Source organism: Chionomys nivalis, chromosome 6 (genome assembly GCF_950005125.1).
Source record: "Chionomys nivalis chromosome 6, mChiNiv1.1, whole genome shotgun sequence".
NCBI lineage: Eukaryota > Metazoa > Chordata > Mammalia > Rodentia > Cricetidae > Chionomys > Chionomys nivalis.
In genome coordinates, this window is record NC_080091.1 from 90,616,376 (window position 1) to 90,638,915 (window position 22,540).

The window sequence follows — 22,540 nt, forward strand, 5'->3', positions numbered from 1 at the left end:
TTTTCTCCCCACCCTGGCTTGTGTTTACCTCGCCCTCTGGTGAGTTTAATTACACACACCACTCTTGTTCTCACAGAGAGTGGACCATCGTAAAAACTAGAGGCCGTGGCTATTTCATCTCATTCCAGCCATCGCAAGTAGGAGGAACAGGGGGACTGTTATAGGAGAAGGCTGGCAGCGAGCAGCAGGGCTTCGTATGGCAACAGCAACAATTACATGTTTCTAAATATTCTCATTTTCATCATAGCCCAGATCACCCCCACCACCCACTGTAATTGGCATCTCCTTAAATGGTACATTACTGCTCCTCTGGGGCAGCCCTCGTCATTTAACCTCTGCCAAGCCGTGCTGTGTACTCTACAGAGCTTAGCAGGATTCCTTGGCTGGGTTTTGGTCCAGGCATCAACATTTAGACGACAGTCTGGTCACTTGTATAAAACAAGGGGTGTTTAATAATCTCAACAAAGCATCCCGCCTTTGTGACTAAGAAACTAAAGCCAGAGGAATCTTAAGCGATTGTGCCCTCGGTAGTGCCTTAAAATGTCCACGTTTGCTCTATCTCCGAAAAGCAGAGGCTCCTATCCACCGTAAGTGAGCGAAAGAAAACATTTGAGGTTATCACATACCTGTGCCGTGACAAAGATTAGTGTTTGATTATAAAATACTTGTCTTGGAATACAATGGCATCTTCTTAAACTTCTTCATGCACATAAACGTCTAGTTTCCTGTACTCTAACACTGACACCTCGGAGTAGCAACAGAAACCCACTTATTTCCAGGAAATACTGACTACACCCTGCAGAGATACACAAAGGAAGCAAAGGTTGCTGACAGTGCTGAGGAGCCTGGGCGATGTGGAGCGGTGTGCAGACGTCTGAACTGGGTCCTGAAAGATGAGCACAAGTCTCCAGAAGGGCAGGGACCCCATGACCCCTGGAGCAAGCGTTGTGAAGAGCCATCATTCACCAGGGACTGTTTGTACCCATCTCACCCCAACCCCCAAGTCAAATTTCTCGCGGACTGAAAGAAGCCCTGGTAATTTGTGGGGATGACCGCCCCTCTCTCTCTCTCCCTCTCTCTCTCTCTCTCTCTCTCTCTCTCTCTCACACACACAAACACACACACACACACACACACACACACACACACACTGCTGCTGGGCCACCCTGTTTCCCGGAGCAGCTATCCACCACCACGACCTGCCGGCTTCTTCAGACACACACAAGGACCACAGGTTACCGACACATACAACACCGTCCTAGGGAAAGAACAGAGCGTGGACAGGCGGGTGTCAGAAGTAAAAATAAAATGAAATTAACTAGGACCTTGGAGGATGTCACAAAACCAGTCGGTGCTATCAAGTCCCTTGCCCTCCTCCCCCAGTGCTAAGCAGGCATCTCTGGGCTACAGAAAGGCACACTGGGACAGAAGTGCACAGTGTCACCAGAGCCTTACTGTGCAAACTCTGGCGCAATTTCCTACTTCAAATGACTTTATGCCTTTAAAAAAAAAAAAAAGATTTAATTACTTGGTGTATGGTAATGTATGCCTGTATGCTGTGTGCGTGCGGTGCCCTCACAGGCCAGAGGAGGGAGTCAGATCCCCAGGAACCAGAGTTATAGATTATTGGCAGCCATCACGTGTGCTGGGAATCAAAACCAGGTCCTATGGAAGAGTAGCTTGCATTCGTAAAATGCTGAGCCATCTCTCCAGCTCAGTATGGTTTTTATGTTCACCTCTAAGACTTTTCATTTTAAAAAGTAGATACTGCTTTGGTAATAATTTTTTGTTTGGTTGGTTGAGTCCCATCCACCCCCCAGGACAGGGTTTCTCTGTGTAGCCCTGGCTGTCCTGGAACTTGCTTTGTAGATCAGGCTGACCTCTAACTCAGATCTGCCCATCTCTGCCTCCCTAGGGCTAGAACTAAATGCGTGCGTCACCACCATCTGAATAGGTGGAAATAATTTCATCTGGAATATTCTGTTTTTTCAGTAGCATTAGATTTCAGTTATCCACTTTCCTGACTTGAAGGAAAAGGCTATAAATCTCCCAGCTTATTGCTATCTCATCTAAATGTCTTCCCTGGGCCCCTCATCCTCAAAGATAACAAGGCAGGGCTGTGTGCTGGGAAGTGAGCCAGGCTGGCCTAGGCCCCAGTGCCGCTTTCCCGCCAGCAGCTTCTCCTGTGCTTATCACAGCTCTGGAGCGGGGAGGTGTGTGTCAGAGGAAATGAGAAGGCACGTCAGGTCTAACCATCCGCAGCGTTGGCTCCCGCTTTCTTCAGGATGGGACAGGGTAAAGGGAAGGATAGGAGAGGGGTGTGGTGGAGTGTAAAAGAGCAGGCCGGCGACTGGAACTGGCAAGGCCCAGGGAGTCCCCACAAAAGGAGTGGCTTTGGAAAATATCAAGAATCAAGACAACGGCCTGCGGCTAAAGGTCAGAATTCATGCTCCAAAAACGCCTGGAGAAGTCGGTACCTAGATCAGAGGAACTTTAAAGGGCCTGTGTCCTGAGTGGGTAACACTCAAAATTCAAGCTCATCCTCCAAAGGAGGCAGAGTGAGCTTCCAACCTTAAAACCACCTTCCCTCCCCCATCGTCAAAGTCGGCCACCCTCAAATGCCGCTGGGGAGACCCCACTTCCCTTACAAGCCAGCAGAGTCAGAAATTCGACTGCTCCCTGACAGTAAAGCCGCTAAGAAACGGCCAACCGGAGCGTCTGTGTGCATTCTGCTCAGAGCGGAGAGTAGCAGACAGGTACAGCATCAGATAAGCTGGCTGACAAATCACAACTTGCCCAGCTTCAGCTGGGGACCAGGTTATCGAGAGATCCGCTCCAAGATTGCCTGGAAGCGCATCTCGCTATTCCCACATTTATCTCATCATGGCCCAAAGGGAAGGCTCTGAGAGCGAGCCTTGAGCTCAGAAATCAAAGGCCCAACCCATGCAGAACAACGACACCAACTGATCCCCTCTCCTTCCCTGGGGCCCCGGCGTACCTGCCCACAGTTTGAGTAACACAGCCCTGGCAATAATAAACCCTACCGTCCGGTGAATAAATTCGTGTTTGTTTTTTTTTTTCGAGACAGGGTTTCTCTATGTAACCATGAATGTCCTGGAATTCACTCTGTAGCCCAGGGTGGCCATGAACTCACAGGGATCAACCTGCCTCTGCCTCCTGAGTGCTGGGATTACAGGCCGTGCCACGCTCGTTGTACTGTTTTAAAGAACAGAAATAACACCAAGGGAAAAAAAATAGGTAATATGTAGTTTTAGTCATGTCTTAATAATCACCTTCCCACATAAATATCAAAAAACAAACTAAAATAATTCTGTACCTTCTTTACCCAGTCGGTTTTAAGGTTTGTACCTCTTTGAATGTTTTATGAGGAGGAAAAAACTTTACGGCTGAATATATATATATTGGTTTTTCGAGACAGGGTTTCTCTGTAGCTTTGGAGCCTGTCCTGGCTCTAGCTCTTGTAGACCAGGCTGGCCTCAAACTCACAGAGATCCGCCTGCCTCTGCCTCCCGAGTGCTGGGATTAAAGGCATACGCCACCTCCACCCGGCTTATATGCCTGAGTTTTAATGATATATATTCTAAAATATTTAGGAAACGTATACTGACATACATAATTTTAAAAAGTATGGAAAATAAGTATATTAATGGTCGGCTACAGTGACCAGGACATGAACTCACTGTAAGAATGTTGTCATAGTCTGTAATAGGACTTTCTCTTGTGAATTCATTCAACTTTTCTGAATGTTTGTAAGTTTTACATCAACCACTGAGATAAACCGAGGCTGGCTGACGCAGGCTGCCACAGTTGAATGCCTCCACCTCTCCCTCTGACTCTACCTTCTAGACCCAGCTTGCAGTTCATTGAGCTTCCTCAGAACGGGAAAGGCGTGGAAGCTTAAGTACATCTACCAGATTTATAGTGAATGTAAACAAGCAAAGAAAAACGGCGGCTCAGAACTGTAAAATAAGTGTTGGCCAAACAGGAACGTGTGGATCCGTGTGTTCTCAGTGTCTGTGATCATCGTGCAAACTGGTCCCGATCTAAAGCCCTCGAAGGTTTGCTCTGGCTTGGTTTGGGGAAAGGTGTCTTTCTGTTTGCTTTTGACGAGGGTCTTGCTGCGGACCCCAGGCTGTCCTTAAGCTCTAGGCCCCACCTAAGCCTCCCGAGTGTGGGAATCACCATGCTTGGCGCTGCCTCTGGGCGTAGCTCCCCAGGGAAACAAATGATCCAGAACAGAGCCTGGCTTCATATTCCCTGGTAGACCTACCACACGATCTTGCTTTTACTTGGGAATCAGGTGTTTGTGAGACTTCAGCAAATTAACCCTCGCTGGGCTCATGCCCTGTTTCTTCACCTACTGGTTTCTGCCTCTAAAGAACAAGCCTCACCCCCAGCGCGCACAAACACACACACACTGAGCTTGGATTTGAGAAAGGGGTGGAGTCTACAGCTCTATTTACCTAGTTTGTGTCATATCTGCAATCTAGCCAACAAGTCCCTATTTTTAAAAATCACTTCATACAGGCCCTGCATTTCAAAGTGCAAAGTTCACCATTAAAAAATAAGCCTTAAAGAATTTTTCCCCAGACTGGAGAAATAGCTCAGTAAGTAAGAACACAAGGATCTGAGTTCAAATCCCCAGCACCCATGTAAAATGCCAGGTGGGAGGGCAAAGCAGGGAGATAGGTTGTTTCTGAGAGCTTGCTGGCAGCAGCCTACTTGAAAATGACAAGTCATTCTGTGGGATACCTGGTCAAGGGAAAAAGAGACAAGACAAAGAGGCTAGCTGGAGTAAAATGGGGTGCTACTGATAACCACATTTAAAGTGCTCTTCTGACTGAAGTCATATTTAAATTGATCAGACTGTAACAGAGTTTCCTTAACTGATGGAATTCATTTAAAAAAATTAAAAATATATAACAAAAGGTCCAGGACTAAACACGTTCACTTGAAAATAGCTGTAGGGTGAGGGAACAGGGAGATGAGGCGACACTGAGTGTGGGCTTGGCAACAGTCTCGTGACCACAGAACCCTGAGAAAAAGCTACTGGGCAACACAACACGCACCTGCTTTTCTGCGACAGTCTCCGATGTCGGCAAAGCTTAAGTGATATAAAAAAAAATCACCTAAAACCTCATACAGATCTTTTGAGAGGTGAAGGCTCTTCTTCAGCCTACTCCCATGAGCAGCCCTCTACATGGGCAGGAGGTTAGCTCTAAGCTTTGGTGTTTAGTGGCCAGGCTAAGTGACCTGGCTATCTAACCCGGCGGTTCTCGCCCTGTGGGCCATGACCCCTTTGAGGATTTGACCATTTCACAGGGGTCGCCTAAGACCTAATTTTGGGCAGCAGTGCTGGCCACAGTTTGCATGTTTTATTTGCTCTTTTGTTGGCTCATATCTGACCTCAGAGAGAAGAAGGGCTGCCCACCTTAGTCAATTTAGTGCCCTGCACACAGGTCAAGGAAAAGCATAGTAAGGCCAGGGTTAGAGAGAGACCCTGTCTTTAAGGGAGGGAGGGGGAAGAAGGCATGCAGGCAAGCTCTCCATCAGGAGCTGTTGTCTTAAACCACATAAATTAAAAATAATTCATTTTCTAACAATCAAATACAAAATTGGTCACAACTTATAGTCATTCCTTTCACAGCCCTCACAACTATAAAGACGGCAAATAACTTCCAAACAGTTAACTAAAATTAGATCTGCTAAATTTAGGCTAGAATGAACCTAAATAATTAAATACCAACTTGGCAATTTCCTGGGAGAAAAATTAACCATGGGTTGTAAGATGGTTCACAGGATGAAGATAAGATGCTGGGCAAGCCTATCACCCTAAGTTCAATCTCTAGAACCCATACGGGGGCTAAAGAGCCAGCTCCCTAAGCTGCTCTCACACCATGGTGTGCGCACACACATGCGCGTGCGCACACAGTAAAATCTAAAAATAAGCATGAAGCAATCACAGAACCCATAAACTCCACCTCTAAGTACACAACAAAGAAAAAGTAAAACATACTCACAAAAACTTGCAAGGAAATTTTATAATAGTGCAAAAAACTGCAAACAACCTTTCACCCCGACCCACACCGCAACTATCCAATAGTGCATGCAACAGGACGACACAGACTGTACCATAAAAGAACCTCAAAATTTATCAGAGTGAAAAAAAAAAACTGGACCCAAGAAACCACAACATTCTGTTTACAAATCCATGTATGTTAAAATGCCCAGAAAAGGCAATTTTACAGAGACAGAAAGTAGGCTAATAGCTGCTGGGTCTCGGAACTAGGATTAACTGTGATTGATGTGGAGATCTCGCTTGGGGAATGGGGTAGGGCGGGTGATCTTCAAAAACCCATTTTCTCCTCCAGAGGAGCAAGATGCTGAAGAAAGAAAAAACAGTCAAGGGAAGAAGGTGGCCCTGGCCCCGGCTATAAAGAAACAGGAAGCCAAAAACTGGTGAGTCTCTGAGAACTTTGGCATCAGACGAGACATCCAGCCCAAAGAGACCTCGCAGGCTCCATCAAAGGCTCTGCTACATCCAGCTGCCACGGCAAAGGGCGACTTTCTACGTGTCTAAGTACCTCCCGCCATTAGCCAGTTCACCCAGGCCCCAGAATCAAACAGCGCCCACTGGAGCAGGCAGCAGAGAGCAAAAGCTGCTGGCCGGGCTGATAAGAAAACTGCTGGCAAAGGGGGTCCCCCTAAGAGACCACCGGTCCTTCAAGATGGTCACTACCTTGCTAGAGAAGAAGGCTCAGCTTGTGGTGATCGCGGGTGATACGTACTCCAGCAAGCTGATGATCTTCCAGCCTGCCCTGTCTCACAAGATGGAGGGACTCATCAACGGGAAGGCCAGGCTGGCCCACAGGAAGATGTGCACCACCATCGCCTTCACGACTGTTAACTCAGAAGACAAACGGCCAAAGACAAAGGTGGTGGAAGCCATCAGGGCCAGTTAAAAGGGTAGATTAGATCTGTGACCACCATAGGAGCCAATATCCTGGCTCCAAAATCTGTGGCTCACTTGCCAAACTGGAAAATCAAAGGTCAAAGAACTTGGCACTAAAGTAAGCTAAATATACAGTGCTTAGTTTTTTTTGTATATAAATATAACTTTAAAACTTGCCCTTTGTGGGGCTGTGGTGGCAACTGCCTTTAATCCCAGCACTCAGAAGACAGAGGAAGTCAGATCTCTGAGAGTTTGAGGCCAGTCTGGTTTACAGATGAGTTATGAATGAGTTCCAGGACAGTCAGAGCTACACAGAGATACCCTGTCTAGAAAAAAATAAAATAAAACAAGAAACAAAAAACAAAACAACATAAAACTTGCCCTTCACTAAACAAACAAACAAATAAATAAGACTTTAATCCCAATACTAGGGAGACAGAGGTAGATGGATCCCTCTGAGCTCAAGGCCAGCCTGGTCTACACAGTGAGTTTCAGGACAGTCATAGTTGTTAACACAGAGAAACCCTGTCTCAAAAAATAATAATAATATAAATAAGTAAAATCTTCAAAAATCTACTTACGGCCAATGTTATATCACTTAGTAAGGTAATTAAAAAACCAAAATCAATAAAGGACGGAGAGATGACCGGGCGGTTAAAAACCCTAGCTGCTATTCTAGAAGACATATATGGTGGCTCACAACCATCTATAACTTCAATCCCAGGGGGTCTGATGTCCTCTCTCTGACCTCTGTAGGCACTGCACACATGGAGTGCAAAGATACACATGCAGGCCAAACCCCAGACACACAAAATCAAAGCTGGATGAGAGGGGATATAAATTAATTGTGCCGTATAACTGAGGGATGTCACAGATGAAGCCGTGTTGTTCACCAGGATAGAACAATCATAGGTTGGGGTGTAACACAGGAAACAGAAGAGGAGCAATGGTGCTCACAGCCAAGAGCGCTGCTGCCGGGTCAGCACCCAGAGTACGCTTTAAGAGCGTGCAGGGCAGAACAGTCTGGTGGCGAAGCTTTGCTAGCACGCCGGAGGGGGCGGAACCAGGAAAGCTACCATTTCAGCCACATCAGGGAGTACGGGCAGCCTCAGAAGAAATCAAGCTTTACCCGGGACATGGAAAGTTCCAGAAATTTAAGAACTACAGATTAAACTCAAAGACGTGAGCCTGTAGAGTCTCACTTCATCCTGAGGCCAGCATGCTGGCTACAATGAGAATATGGAAGGCATTTCTAGAAACCAAGTCCTTGCCGGGGAGGCACACAAACACATACACTGGCAATTTACATGCTTCTTTTGTATTTATGTAGTCTTTATGTTTTCTTAGGTTTTCCAGACAGGTTTCTCCATGTAGCCCTGACCGTCCTGGAATTTGCTTTGTAAACCAGGCTGGCCTTGAACTCACAGAGATCCACCTGTGTCTGCCTCCAGGAGTTTGGGCACATAGTTTTTTGACGAAGTTAATGAGGACGTGGCCCGTGTCTGAACAGAGACTGAAGGGATGGAAGACGAAAGGAAAACAATCCCTGAGTAATGGCGACTCCAAGTTACTGGAGGACAATATGCAGTATTGCAGCTCGAGTTAACTCTAAGTCTACACATATTGTTTTTTTTTTTTTTTTTTTTTTTTTTTTTTTTTTTTTTGGTTTTTCGAGACAGGGTTTCTCTGTGGTTTTGGAGCCTGTCCTGGAACTAGCTCTTATAGACCAGGCTGGTCTCGAACTCACAGAGATCCGCCTGCCTCTGCCTCCCAAGTGCTAGGATTAAAGGCGTGTACACGTATTGTTTTATAAGCCAACTTTAAAACTATTTAAAATCCAGCATATTGTCTCAGTGAGATGAATTTCTCATTTCAGGGGAAAAAATAAAAAACTTAATTAGAATACTGTGGACTCTCCTTAATCAATGGTTTGATAACTCCAAACTACTAAGAATGGGCTTGCTACTTAGAAATACCTTAGTCGGTGAAAGGACTAAAAATAAATATTTTCTACCAAACTGTCGATTTCTCCTTGCTCAATGAGAACTGGCTGGCTAATGTTACAGCATTTTACCATACATTTACCTCCACGGTAAATCAGATACGCCTGCATTTTTAAGTGAGCACGAGGTGGGTAAGGGGGAAGGTGTAACTTGAACAAACAACCCAGACACACTACTCAGGATGGATGTCACGTGGTGACTGTGGTCTGTCGTGGCCGCAAAAACACGTGCAGCAAATCAAACTTCAATGACGCCGCACGGCACCCTCGAGTGTGCTCCATGTTTCACCGACCTCTGCTTCTGACAGGAGCCCCCTGAAGGAGGGCTCCGCTAACTGAGGAGTGGCAGCGCTGCCTCCAGAGCTTCCTGAATGCTGCCACAGGAAGTGACATGTGCTGTTGAACACTGACTTCCCAGTCGTGGTCCCACTATCGGAGCTGACACCAGGACACTAAGACAATGCTTTCGCTCAACAAACACAAGAGGCTTTCACCTCCATATCAGTGCCTGTTCAGTCACCAGCAAGTTCCAGCAGTGTGACTTCTTCACCAGGGCACCTGTGAGCTGCAGCGAGCAGGGAGTGGATGAGAGAGTGGCTAAGTGGTATAAGTGGTATAGGAAGAAGGCCAACAGGGGCAGCTGAATGAGTTCCTTGGGAAGCGGCAGACCTTGTCAGGTGCCCCATGATCAACCGCTGTCCCTGCCGGCACCTTTCCTTCACATTTAGAGCGTAAACAGCCATCCGTCTATCCTTAACATCTCAGCAACTAAGTACAATATGAACATGGAAGGAGGGAGTTCGCCTACACTTTCTGCTGTTCCGTTCTGTGTTAGCAGGAGAGAAAGTGAATACCTGAGTTGTGCCTTAAATAAAAATTTAACCACATTGCACTTGCATGACTTCTTCCTGTCTCGCTAAGCAGTTCACAGAGATGATGTGTGGGACCCTGGCCTCGGGGCCAGCAAGGCTGCACCCTGGCTCCACCCAGGACCTGGCCAATCAGCAGCTCTGGGGGAAGGGAAGCCACACTGGTGTTAACAAGTATCTTGGTGATTCTTGTGTTCAGCCAAGGATGAGGACTCACAGATTCCCTAAAACATTCAGGTGTTCAGGCACCAATTCAGAAGCAAGCAATACTGAAAGACAAGATCCTCGGGACAGAATAAGCAGCAGGGAGTGTCTGAAGAACGGCAACCAGTCACTGCTCCGCAGGCTCCTCCTAAAGGACCTCACAGCCATCAGCACGCCACACACCACTTCTGTGAGTCACAAAGTAGAGAGACAGTTCTTGGTAGTTTTCAGTTGTGACCAAACTGTGGGTGTTCTTTAAAAAGATAAGGCCTAATTCTAAAGTAAACACTGTTTAAGTGTCAATAAAAATATTTCTCCCTTTGTTTACTTCTGCTCCTTTGTACAAGATAATGTCACTACCAAGGCTTCCCTGCTAATGCTTTAAATCTAACATCAAATTCCAGCCCTGAGACTCCTACAGGCATTTAAGCCAGTTAAATTAAAAGTAAAGCTAATAAATCAACACAAGAAAAGAGACTTTTAGTGGAGACGGAGGCTTTGGGGATCCCGTGTCCACCAGCTAAGCCATCGGGTTAAGCTTTAACTCTCAGAGACAGGAGAGGAAAGTGCACTCGGGAAGGAGCCTCCACACTCTCTGTGGACACCCAGAAGTCAGCACTCAGGACTAAAGAAAGCTAATCTTCATGTATGCTTCTCTGGGGTGTCAGACACCAAAATGTAAATTTTATTTTTCTACTGAGTCTAAAACTAAACTTCAGCTGCTGCTTTTTTCTCTCTCACAATGTAGTCTTGGCTGTATTGGAACTCAGAGTGCTGGGTTATGAGCGTGTGCCACCAGGTCAGGCAAGTAATGTTCGGTGTGCGAGGACACTATGCAATCTCCCTGCTCCACTACCCTGAGCCAATCAGTGCCTGTTGTGCCTATCATGACCTGAAGGACGACAATCTAAGGCAAGGCAGACTCCTGCATCGGGGAGTAAACCCAGGTGAGCACTGAAGCTCTTCGGCCAGAAAGCAGCACCTGCACCTGCAAAGAAATTCTACTCCAGCTTAGGCAGTCATGGGGCTGGACCAGCAAATGCCACTTCCTAGGGGCACAAACTGTATTTCCAAGACATCTCACATTCTCAATTGAAATGCACCTATTTGTGAGTCCTGCAAAACAAATGGAGAATTTGAGACGCCTAAAAACCGAAAAAAAAAAAAAGATTTATATGTAAAGGCAATTGAGTTATACAAAACTCCAGAGCTAAACTACAGCTTTTCGTGACACATCAGCTGGAATAAGACAGAGAAATGATGTCCTGTCACCTCGCATCCATGATGGAGACTGTTCCCCCACCCCCACCCCGAACGTGTTCGATTTTAACAACTGTTGAACAGCATTCACGAATCTCATTCTCATGAGCCAGGTCCATCCAGCAATGGAACAGCTCATGCTAAGCCGTAGAACCACCCAGAGCTCTGAAGAGATCATTTCCATTCATTCTGTCAAACAACATCCCCACAAAGCCAGCTGACTTTAAGAAAGAATGACTCATGGCTCCTGCAGTCTTCATCTGGGAAAGAACTAGACAGTGAGTCAGGAAGCTCGCTGAACTAGAAAGTAACCCCTGAAGACCTGCATGTGTCTCCTCTGTCACAGGCACTGTGTGTAAAGGTACCATAGGGGACGGTGGGGGGCCAGCCAAGGGTCAAGGACTGGCACACATCCTCCCCTTCAAATCTCTTCCTTTCTCAAAAATTATTCTGTTTAGTCGTGGCTACTTTGCATTCTGGGTTTTCTTCCTTCCAGGCAAACAGTAGCTCCCCAGTGGGTGGTGGAGGCACAGGGTGGGGCCAAACTGGTTCTGTACCAGTTTGAAGGCAGTACTTCCCACAACAGAACAGTTTCTCCTCCTAGAATCAGAGAGAACCACTGAAAAACAGCTTTGTGTTGAGCTTGGGAGAAACCTGACTTTACATCGTTATAGACTTTGGGGGCTTCCTCGGCACTGATAGGTCAACGTTCCAAAGGAAAACTGTGAGAGAGCAGCTAGCCCTAGTCTCCTTTTGCAGTGCCCAGAGGCTTTTAACATCAGAAGCAATTCTCACAAATAAGTTCAACTCTCCCATGCCACCCAGACACCCTTCACCATTGTAGGTGTGGGCCAGGGTGACTGTCACAGCACAAAGGATTGCCCTGGCTGGTCCTGAACTTGCAGCTGTCATTGCCTCTAGTTCCCAGGTGCTGGGATTACAGTCTACGATCAAGCCCAGTACAAGAAGGATTTTACACCTGGTAATTCCTGATGCTAGAAGATATGTATTTCATCCTAGAACCCATGGACTATTTCAATGAAGAATTGGGGGATGGGGTTTACTGGAGATTCTGACACACACCTTTTCATTCTAGCAATCAACATTGTTCCTCAGCATGAAGTAAGCACCCTACATAGGATAAGGGCCAGTGCTGTCAAGTTTATTAATTTCTATAATTCCATAAAGAACAGTCTCCACACAGAAGAGACTCTATAACCATTTGATATGAAAGAAATCAAGCTTCTACCAATTCTCTCAAGGAAGTAGGTTCAGGGTGTGTTATGTTTACAAGTTCCAGAGAAAGCCCACACTGGCCTAGGACATACCATATGCCCTGCTCCGACTAACTCCCAAATTTTCTTTTCCAAGTAGTAGTTAACAAATGTCTTTCATTCCTAAGAAATCTACTACCACCAAACACAAAGGCGCCTGCCTTTGAACCCGGGACAGAGAGGTGGATCATGAGTTCGAGGCCAGTTTGTTCACCAAAGTGAGTTCCAGGACAGTCAAAATGTAGCTGAAGAGAGGGAAGGGGGGAGGGAGGGAAGGAAGGAGGGAGGGAAGGGAACTGGCTACCACCAAAGCAAAACAAAAATTAATACCCTCCTTTCAGGATTTCGCAGGAAGAAAAGTATATAATCTTGGTTTTAGAGCTGCTTGTGAGCCCAGAAATAACTAGCCATCATTCACAACTGAAACAGGAACCCCGAAAGAGACAGCAGTGCCCTCCCTGCCTTGAGGAGCCACGGAGAAGGGATGAACAGCCCCACACAGCCCCGTTCACACTGGTCAGGAGTGGCTGATTCCTACAGCCACTTTCATTGCCCACAACCATGTCTATGTGCAATGAAACTGCCTGTGGCAGATTTGTTGGGATTTTAGATTTTTGACTGTGTGTGAGTGTTTGTGCCTGTATGTATGTGTGTGTGCTAAGTGACTGCCTGATGCCCAAGGAGGCCAGAAGGGGCTCTGGATCTGGAACTGGAGTTATAGACAGTTGTGAGCTGTCCTGGGTGTTGGGAACAGAGCTTGGGTTCCCTGCAAGAGCAAGCGTTCTTAACCACCATAGTTGAACAGTGAGCTGTGTATCTCTAAGCCTGACAGCCCACATTAACTGTCACTCAGGCAAAAAAGTAAAGCATCTATGTGGCATGTGCTCATGACCTTAGCGTCACAGAGAGTGCTTCCCTTTCCCTTAGCACTCCCACAGAAACTTGATGAAATCCAAAAATCATGAATCCCTGTCATACATCCTCTCTTTGAATCTCAAAAATTATCTACTCTATCACACAGACTACATTCAAGGTGTAACTGAAGAGATATTTACAATATGGCATCCACTCTCCGCGTGCAGGCTAAGAAAACAACAGACAATGGCACCTTGTCATTTTTTGTCTCTGGTTCCAGAGCATGTGGCCAGGCCAGGTATGGACCAGAAGTAATATAAGGACCTCCTATTTCATTTGCTAATGCGCTGAGCAGCAACACTGACAGCTTAGATTATTTTGCAGCAGAGCAATCTTAGCAGAAGTAAAATTACCCACTCTTCAAGCGAGGGGCAGCTAAGGAGGCAACAGCCAGCCAGGAAGCGCTACACTGTAGCTAGCAGCTACTCAGGCCAACTCGGGTTGGGCATGTTCCACCTTTGTGAACTTGGGCAACAAACACCCTGATTGGGCCTCAGTTTCCTTAACTACCAAGTGTAGATAATAAACTTATCTATTTAGGTGACCAGAGAGGTAATCCAATTACAGCAGTTCAATGCTGAGTCTGATACACACGCAGTATCCAATTTATCTTTTATCTCATTTTATGTCTGACGTTAGTCTAAGGGCTCAGGCATTGGAACAATCGAACCTGGGTTCAAAGCCCCTTGCTCTGCCAGTGCTATTTGATAGCGGTACCTTCACCTCAGGTTTTGTGCCATGGGCTCTTAAGGTAGTCTGATGAATAATGGCATTCAGGATAGCTTTTTACTACATGATGGGTTACATAAGAACACAAAGGAAACAAATTATGTAGAAGAGTATTTGTCAAAACGTATCCTACAAAGTAATGGAGTAATAGTAAAAAAAATAAACAATTCTTAATTTCTTTCTTGTTGTTTTTGGAGACAAGATTTCTGTGTTTCCCCAGCTGTCCTGGAACTCGCTTTGTAGATCAGGCTAGCTAACTCACAGAGATCCACCTGCTTCTGCCTCCTGAGTTCTGGGATTAAAGGCGTGTGCCGCCACTGCCCAGTTCTTAATTTCAAACGAGCGGTAAATGTGAGAGGCTTAAGACACCTATAGTAATTATGACGCCATTATGGAAATCCACGCTTTCTGTTTGTGCCGTGAGTTCAGAGCTAGGAATGCAGGGGCTTGGGGACATATTCCACGCAAACAAACATTTTTTTACTTAGCATTTAGCAGAAGATTTTCATAGCTGAGACTTCTGTCCCTACCCCTTTGCTCAGTTAGGAACCTTTTCCTTTGAACATGCAATAAAATGGAGGTAGAGAGTTAAGCTGAGTTGCAAAGATTAAATTTGTTTTTAAAGTAGGCACCACTCAGGAGGTTTCTATTTAGAGAAGTTCATTCCCTCCTAGAAAGTTTTTATCACTTAGGAAAATTCAAGTCATATCTACCCGATCTCTAACGTTTTACGCATCTACTGCTCTCCATGATCTGATCAGCTCAGCTTCCAGGTCCACCTTCAAGTCACCATCCTGCATCAATTACGACACTGAAGACAGACAGAGCCTCTGAACTCTAAACCTCTGCAGTCACACTGCTTTCTGGAAAAAGTTTTAAAATGGTATACCTCCTCTCCCCCCCCAACCCCCACTCCTCTTCCCTGACCACCAATTGCTGTCACGACTGAAATGCAATTGCACTCAACAGTTTGAATCTTAGGCAATCACGGGTGCGCGGTCAAGTTTTTAAAGGCTCCTTTCGAGACCTGAAAACCCTGGAAAAGGCAGGGCTCTGGGTCCCTGCCTTGCAGAGTTCTCCTCTGACAGCGACTGCGGGTCATTAGCCACGCTCCCCTTCACCAACCGAGCGCATTCCGGTCTCTGCCTACTCAGCAGATCCACTCAGGCACTGCCGTTTTATGTGGAATCCTACATTCTAGCCGGAAAATCTTCATTACTCACCAGGCAAATCCTCCCCCACCCTCTCCGGGGCGAATTTTATTTTTCATTAAGTGTAATTCCAAGTTTCCTTTGAAGACATCAATGGAGCAACGAGGAAAGAGCCAAAGAGTGCACAGGTGAAAACCCAAGTTCCCGCGACTGAAACCAACTTCACTTGCCGAAAAATAACAGCACTTTAGGGCAGAAGCCGGAGCTTTAACTTTAACCTTAACTTTTCGGGCGGTCCCTTTGCACCCGGTGCAGGCGCTGTTTTCTGCCTGACACTCGGGGGATGAGATAGCAGTGAGCCAGCGGCTTCCTGCGGTCCCCGCAGCGGCACCCCCACCGGCGTCGCCCCAGCTCTGCCCCCCCCCCGAGACCGCTCACCGGTCCGGGAAGGAAGCCCCCCGCGCCCGCCTCACCTGGAGTGGGCTGCCATGGCTCGGCTCACACAGTCCGGCGTCCCGTGTCCATCAGAGCCCTCGGCCCGCGGGCCTCTCCGCCCGCGCCGCGCTCTCCATCGACCGCAGCCCTCGGCGACGCTGCTCAGCGGACGCCCCAGGCGCGCGGACGCTCAGCTCCCGGCCGCTGCGTCCTCAGCTCCGCGACCTCAGCGCCGCCTCCGCCCCCCGGAGCCACGGCTCGCGCCGAGCCTGACGGACATCCGGGCACCGGGGGCCGCCGGGCGAACCGCACCTCGCTCGAGCCCGGGGACCGGCGCTGCCCACCGCCCCGGGGCACTCTCGGAGCACTTCTAGACCACCGGGCGCGTCCCCGCCGCCCGCCGCGGGCTCCTCGCTCTCAGTTGGCTCGCACTACGAGGGCAAAGTGCACGGCCCTCGGCTCCCCTCGAGGTGCCCGAGCTCGCCGGGACCCCCCTCCCGCGGGCGCGGTGGTGGTACGGCCCGCCTCCTTTTAAGGGCAGCGCGCTCGGCCGGCTCAGCCTTCAGTCCCGTCGTGCAAGCGCGCGCTCCGGAGACCCCTGCGCTCCGGCTGGGACCTCGGCGTCCAGGAGCCGCGGGGTTGTGCGGGGAGCCGGCAGCCCAACTCCGCCCTCGCTGGTTCTGGCCGCTGCCACTGCGGAACTTGCCGTCGGAAACATCAGAGATCCGCAAGCAATACTGTTTAAACTTTGCTTTCAGTTTTGAGTTTGGTACTCAGAGACAAGTGTTTACACAGCGACTTCCCTCTTGGGGCAGCATGCGGATTACCCAGAAAACAACCATTCGGGGAAGTCCCCTAGTAAATTAAAAAGAATTGCTTCCCTCCCAAAACAAAATCCATGATGCAAAACGAGTCAATAAACGCTCGAAAGTACAATCGAAATTGCGTCCAACTCTGATATCAGAAAAGGCACCAAGCCTTGCCTGGGAAGCGGCTAAGAAGTATGAGGGGCAGCAAGGCAGGAAAAGGACTTCGGCTGCGCCCAGGACCAGCTAGCTGCGGGTGCGGGAAACCCTTAGAGCAATACTGAACTGCCCTTCCTACCCGGCCCTTCCTACCCGATGCACTCGGGTTCGACGGGTATATTGCTCAGGTCACTGACTGCCCAGTTCCTAAAGACTAAAAGGCCCGGCACCAAGATTACTATGTAAGATCTCTCTAGACTCCCGGGAGTCCCCTCTCAGAGGTCAGAACAACACAAGACAATGCTGGCAGAGTGCAGAGCTAGAGGCCACTAGAGGCCAGGGAGTGGTGGCACGCACCTTGAATTTCGGGACGCCAGAGGAGTCTGTTAGTTCAAGTCCACCCTGGTCTATACGAGGTCGAATCTGGGAGAAACAACTCACATGAAGGTGATCCCAGCACTTGGGCTCACACGCCTTTAATCCCAGCACTAGGGAGTTGGAGACAGAAGTGTGATATGGCAGGGAGGAGAGAGGACTATAAGACCGAGCCAGGAGCTCAGGTCTGTGGAGGCAGTCTGAAGCAGTGAGTCAGGGTTCTCTTTCTTTGTGACAAATGGAAAGTACGCACACAAGAAGCACTATTCTGAGCTGGGGAGGACAGAGCAGATGAGCACTTGTCCACATGAGCTAGCTGCATCCTGAACACGGACTGCCAGTGTTTCCTTGAAAGAACAATTCAGTCATATGAGTGGCACCTGGCAAGTCTGTCTCTGAGGGAAACAACTGCAGGTGTTCATTGCAAAAGATAAAGTTTACGCTTCCAAGCACTTGGGGAAACTTTCCAAATGCCACTGTAAGTGAGACAGTTTCCCATACTCAAAAGGTGTTACTGACACATCATGGCGTAGCGAATGATTCAAGAGACCTGCATGACTTGGGGAGCCATAGGCCCCAAATGGCAATGCATGATGGTACAAGATCATGCATGAGGGGCTGGAGAGATGGCTCGGCTGCTCTTCCAGAGAACCCATGTTCAGTTTCCAGCATCGCATCCCAGTTCTTAACTGTAAGTCCACTCCCAAGGGAACCAAAGCTCTCTTCTGGCCTCTGCAGGCATCAGACATACACATGGCACACAGACATAGATGCAGGCAAAACTCCCATACACATAAAAAAAAAATCAATAAAAGAGAGCAATCATACATGAGCAGGTGAGCTATCCTCTTGAAAGCCTGAGAAAGATGTTAGGAAATAACTTCCTCAGAATGCAGTGATTCACACCAAGGAGCTCGGCTACTTTGGAGGCTGAGATAGGAGGATCAAAATTTCAAGGCTCACTTGGACTACGCAGAGACAGGTCATGAAATAAAGATCCACACAGACATATCCTTCTCTGTGCAAATCAGAAAATGTGCATACGTTATATGCAAGTGCTAAATCATTTTATAAGAGACTTATATGCCAACTGTGGTCACTTATTCTGTAAACAAAATAATCTCAGGCATAAAACTAGAGAAACTATCATTTATTCAAAAATCCCCATTTGGAACAGGCTATAAATGTCATTAGTATTAAAATTAAAAACAAGGTCTGTCTGCTGAAAACCAGCATTTAAATACCTTCCCATCTACACAGGATCAGTACTCCTGTTGTATCTTGTATGGGTTTGTTCTAAAAGGAAAGGAGTAAAAACGTAGCAAGATGTGGGAGGGACAGTCTAGGTTGGACCAGTGGCATGCACTTTTAATCCAGTACTCAGCAGGCAGAGGCAGCCAGAGCAGCATGTTCCGGGCCAGCCAAGGTTACATAGTGAGACTCCATTAAAACAAATTTCTTTTCAGGTTGGGTATGTGGTTTAGCAGAACTTTTCCCAAAGTGCAAAAATGACCCTGTGTTTGATCCCCACACCACAAAATAAACAAGTGGCTGCACTCTTCTCAAGTGAGACAGCTTAACTATGGCAACAAAAAAAATTACAGCAAATATTTCCCCAGAGAAGAGGAAACAGGATTTAAAGTAGACCTGATAGTCTCTGGATTCTGAGTGGTTCATAATGAAAATTAGAATCATCTAAAGTGGAAGTGGGTCTCACTAGTGGTAAGAGATTCAAATGAGCTAGAAGTCCAGGAGAAGTCATCCCAGTGTATGAAGGCTGTGTTCACGTTATTGTCCACCGCCTTAAAAACCACCCTCGTGTGGGACCCAGGGTCTAACTGGGAAATCAAAGTGTGAACAAAACCCACTCGTGAGGCTTTGAGAACACAGAATCCTTTGGTTTTCTGATGAAGTTAGACCCAAGACTACAACCTCTGGCATGCCTTGAGGCAGCTCACGGTTTCTCTGGGATTCATCTTGGAAATACCTGAGAAAAACCAAAACTGCCAAAGTCCAGCTGGCATGCATGGAGCACATCTCTAGCTCCAGCACTCGGAGGCAGAGGCAGGTGGATCACGCGGAGGTCAGCCTGGTCTATGTAGCAAGTTCCAAGCCAGCCACAACTATGTATAAGATTCTGCCCCAGTTAATAATTGACTCATTAAAAATTTAAAATGTAGAGATGTCTTATTATCCAGTAGTTTCTCTTAATGATAGAAAGCTACTTTGGGGCAGCAAAGTGCATCACCCGCCCAACAAAAGAACAACTTTCTATTTCTGCATTTCCTGAATCCATTACTCCCATGGGGCCCAGGGTGCTCAAGTTAGCAAAGAGGGCAAACTTTACAAGCTGAGTGGGGCAATCACTATGCCTCCTGAGTGCCAGGAGGACCTTTTCATTAGCTCTTTAAATTAATGAGCTTTGAAAAGAACTCTTACACGAGTGTAATGCTAACTGCACATGGTAGATGCAATCCGTCATCAAGGCCAGGGCTTGTAGGTGTCTAGCTGTAGCCCCAGCCGTTGTATCTTAAATATTATCAACAACTCAACTGAATTAGTCCAAAAATGAAAACCAGGTGAGCCATCACTCACTGAAACAGGAGGATACTGAGCAATGCACCCAGACAGAGGGTCCTAGACCACAGGAGACCCTGTCCCACAAAGCTAGAACAGGTAGAGGAAAACAAGGGAAGAGAGGAGAGTTAAGAGAAGGATGGGAGGGGAGGAGAGAGAGGGAATTCAGAGTCACTGAAATACTCCACTGTCTATTTGATAAAGCACACAAATAGGTTTTTTAGATGCATATTTAAAACATTCCAAAGTACTTGCTATGGAGACCAGGCTGGCCTGGAACTTACAATCTCCTTGCCTCTGTCTCCACAGTGTTGGGACTCTGGGACTATACCACTACACCCAGCATAACATGTATGTACATATGTATGCATATGTATGTATATATATGTGTGTGTATATTATATAAATTTCTAAAGCAAGTTGCCTTATCCATCTCTCTAAAATACTTCAATGTATACATTTACACCACAACAGTCATGTGAGTGTTATAAGCCCGGATATCAGCCTACTCTCCTCAAGAAATGCCACCTCACTTCAGTGTGTTGTAGTTGAAGAGGATGTGGTCAAAAATCACTGTGCCAAAAGAAGTGTTCCAGTTTCTTTTAAAAAAGAAAGAAAGAAAGAAAGAAAGAAAGAAAGAAAGAAAGAAAGAAAGAAAATCAAAACAGACAGAGGAAAAGGGAGGAGAGGCAAATGGAGGGGTTAAAGATGCCTTGCCTGCAGGCCTGAGACACAGGGGAAACAGCCCTGGCTCCATGCACCCCTCAACTCTTTCACTAGACCTGCAATCTGGCGTGACTTGGGGAGTACTTGTGTAATGACAAAGTAGGGTTTAAAGAAATCTATTTCCAGGTCTCTAATTTCCCAATGCCCCTCCTCCTAACCCCAAATGCCTTCTCTGTTACAAGCTCTTCTCGCTCACTCTCCTTCCCGCTTGCCCTCTCCAGTGGGCAAGTCTCTAATCCATCCCAAATCGATCTTCAATGGTGCTTGCTTCAGGATTAAGAACGGTACCACTTCCAAGGAGCGCAACAAGTATTCCTGCAGGGCTCCTCATCAGACACTTCCAGGTAGCAGGCCTGTCACAGCCCTCCCGCCTTGCCTCCCAGGCATTCTGGAAGAGGGGAAAGGAGGGACAACCAGCTGCACGGGCTTCTTCTGAGACAAATATGATCTAGCTTCTCGCTGACTGGCAAGAATGAGAGTCTGGAAATGTACACCATTCTAGAAGAGGAACTCAAACCAAAACTTCCTTTCTTCAGCTCTGCCTTTCGCCTCACTTGTCCTCGTCTTTACTATTTACTTATTGGTTGGTGCTTCTTTGTTTGTTTGTCTGATTGGTTGGTTTGGTTTTAGACAGGGTCTCTCTTTTATGTAGCTCTGGAATACACCGGAATGCATTAGGTAGACCAGGCTGACCTCCCAGAGTGATGGGACTAAAGGCCTGTGCCACCATGCCCTGCCTACACAGTTTTTAAACAAGTTCTCCCTATGTGGTCCAGGGTGACTTTGACCTCAACAACTTCAGAGATAACAGACTGTGCCACCATAAACATGCCTTCCTCTTTCTTTCTTTCTTTCTTTCTTTCTTTCTTTCTTTCTTTCTTTCTTTCTTCTCTTTCTGTTTTTGTTGGTGGTGGTTTTTCGAGACAGGGTTTTTCTATAGCTTTGGAGCCTGTCCTGGAACTAGTTCTTGTACACCAGGCTGGCTTCAAACTCACAGAGATCCACCTGCCCCTGCCTCCTGAGTGCTGGGATTAAAGGCATGAGACACCAAAACCTAGTTGGGAGCATACCCTTTAATCCCCCACTCTGGAGACAGAGGCAGGCAGATCTCTGTGAGTCCAAAGTACTAAATTAATGCAATAAAACTATTTATGTATATGAAAAGGTTATAAAGGACTCCCCACATAAGCCCTCATCAGCTAACACTTTTAAACTGAGTAATCAGCATTGGTGCACTCCTATGAAGTAAACTCCATATTGATTCATTAATTTTTCCACTCAAGTATCATGTTCACACTGCAGTGGAGTTTCTCAGGCCTTCTTTATGATTGACAGTGAGGGGAATCTATCAACCACCCTATGTCTATCAGTCTGTCCATCCCTTAAAGAGAGGTAAGACACCCTGTCTCAAAAAAAAAAAAAAATAGAGGTAAGGGATGTGTGCCACCTCTAAAAGGTGGTAGTGCCACAGGCCCCAGACCTTAGCACAGCCGACTCCATGGTGAACATATCATTCAGGCTGTAAAACTCAGCATGTAGACAGCAGGCAGCACCATTGACAGAAAAGGAAACGAAAACCATAGTTCTGGGAAAATCTCTAACCTTCCTTTTTAGCCTCTGTAGTTCTGTTTCTGGCTAACTGTTCTTGTTAACTGAAGTATGTCAACCCAGGAGACAGCTTTTGTGCTTAAAAGCTCACCCTGAGAAAGGTCCCGTGCTATACTGGGACCCCGAACACCCAGTGTAGCCAAAATTGCCTTAGTTCAGCCCACATCTGAGTAGTCTTCTCCGGTGGATACCTCACAATACTAGCAGTAGATAATAACTACTTGGAATCTTCTGTAAATTCTTCTGGAGACAGCTCGAGGAGTAAAGTACAAAGAGCCTTTGCTCTGGCACTGTTGAGTCCAACTGCCTGAATAAGGGAAGGGTAAGAGAGAGGGCTCCACAGTCCAGCCTCCGGGGAGCACTGCGGCACACCAAGACAACAGAACAGTCACATAAATGAACTACAGTGATAGCAAACTGAAGACTCCCTTCTCTGGAGTCTGAGTCTGGATCCTGGGTGTGAGGGCAGAAAGGATT

At 47.0% G+C, this 22,540-nt stretch overlaps 1 protein-coding gene across 4 annotated transcripts in view; it reads right to left on the reverse strand.

Annotated features, from left to right (window-relative positions):
* Aff1 (ALF transcription elongation factor 1) overlaps nucleotides 1–22,540 on the reverse strand; it is a 163,738-nt gene that overhangs the window by 86,242 nt on the left and 54,956 nt on the right. The window contains exon 1 of one of the 4 annotated variants that reach the window (XM_057771556.1): nucleotides 15,851–16,277. The exons of the other annotated variants lie outside the window; for them this stretch is intronic. Within the exon in view, the coding sequence (XP_057627539.1) occupies nucleotides 15,851–15,867 (17 nt within the window). The 5' untranslated portion in view covers nucleotides 15,868–16,277. Of the gene's footprint in view, nucleotides 1–15,850; nucleotides 16,278–22,540 lie in introns of those variants that run through there. 4 annotated transcript variants of the gene reach the window in all.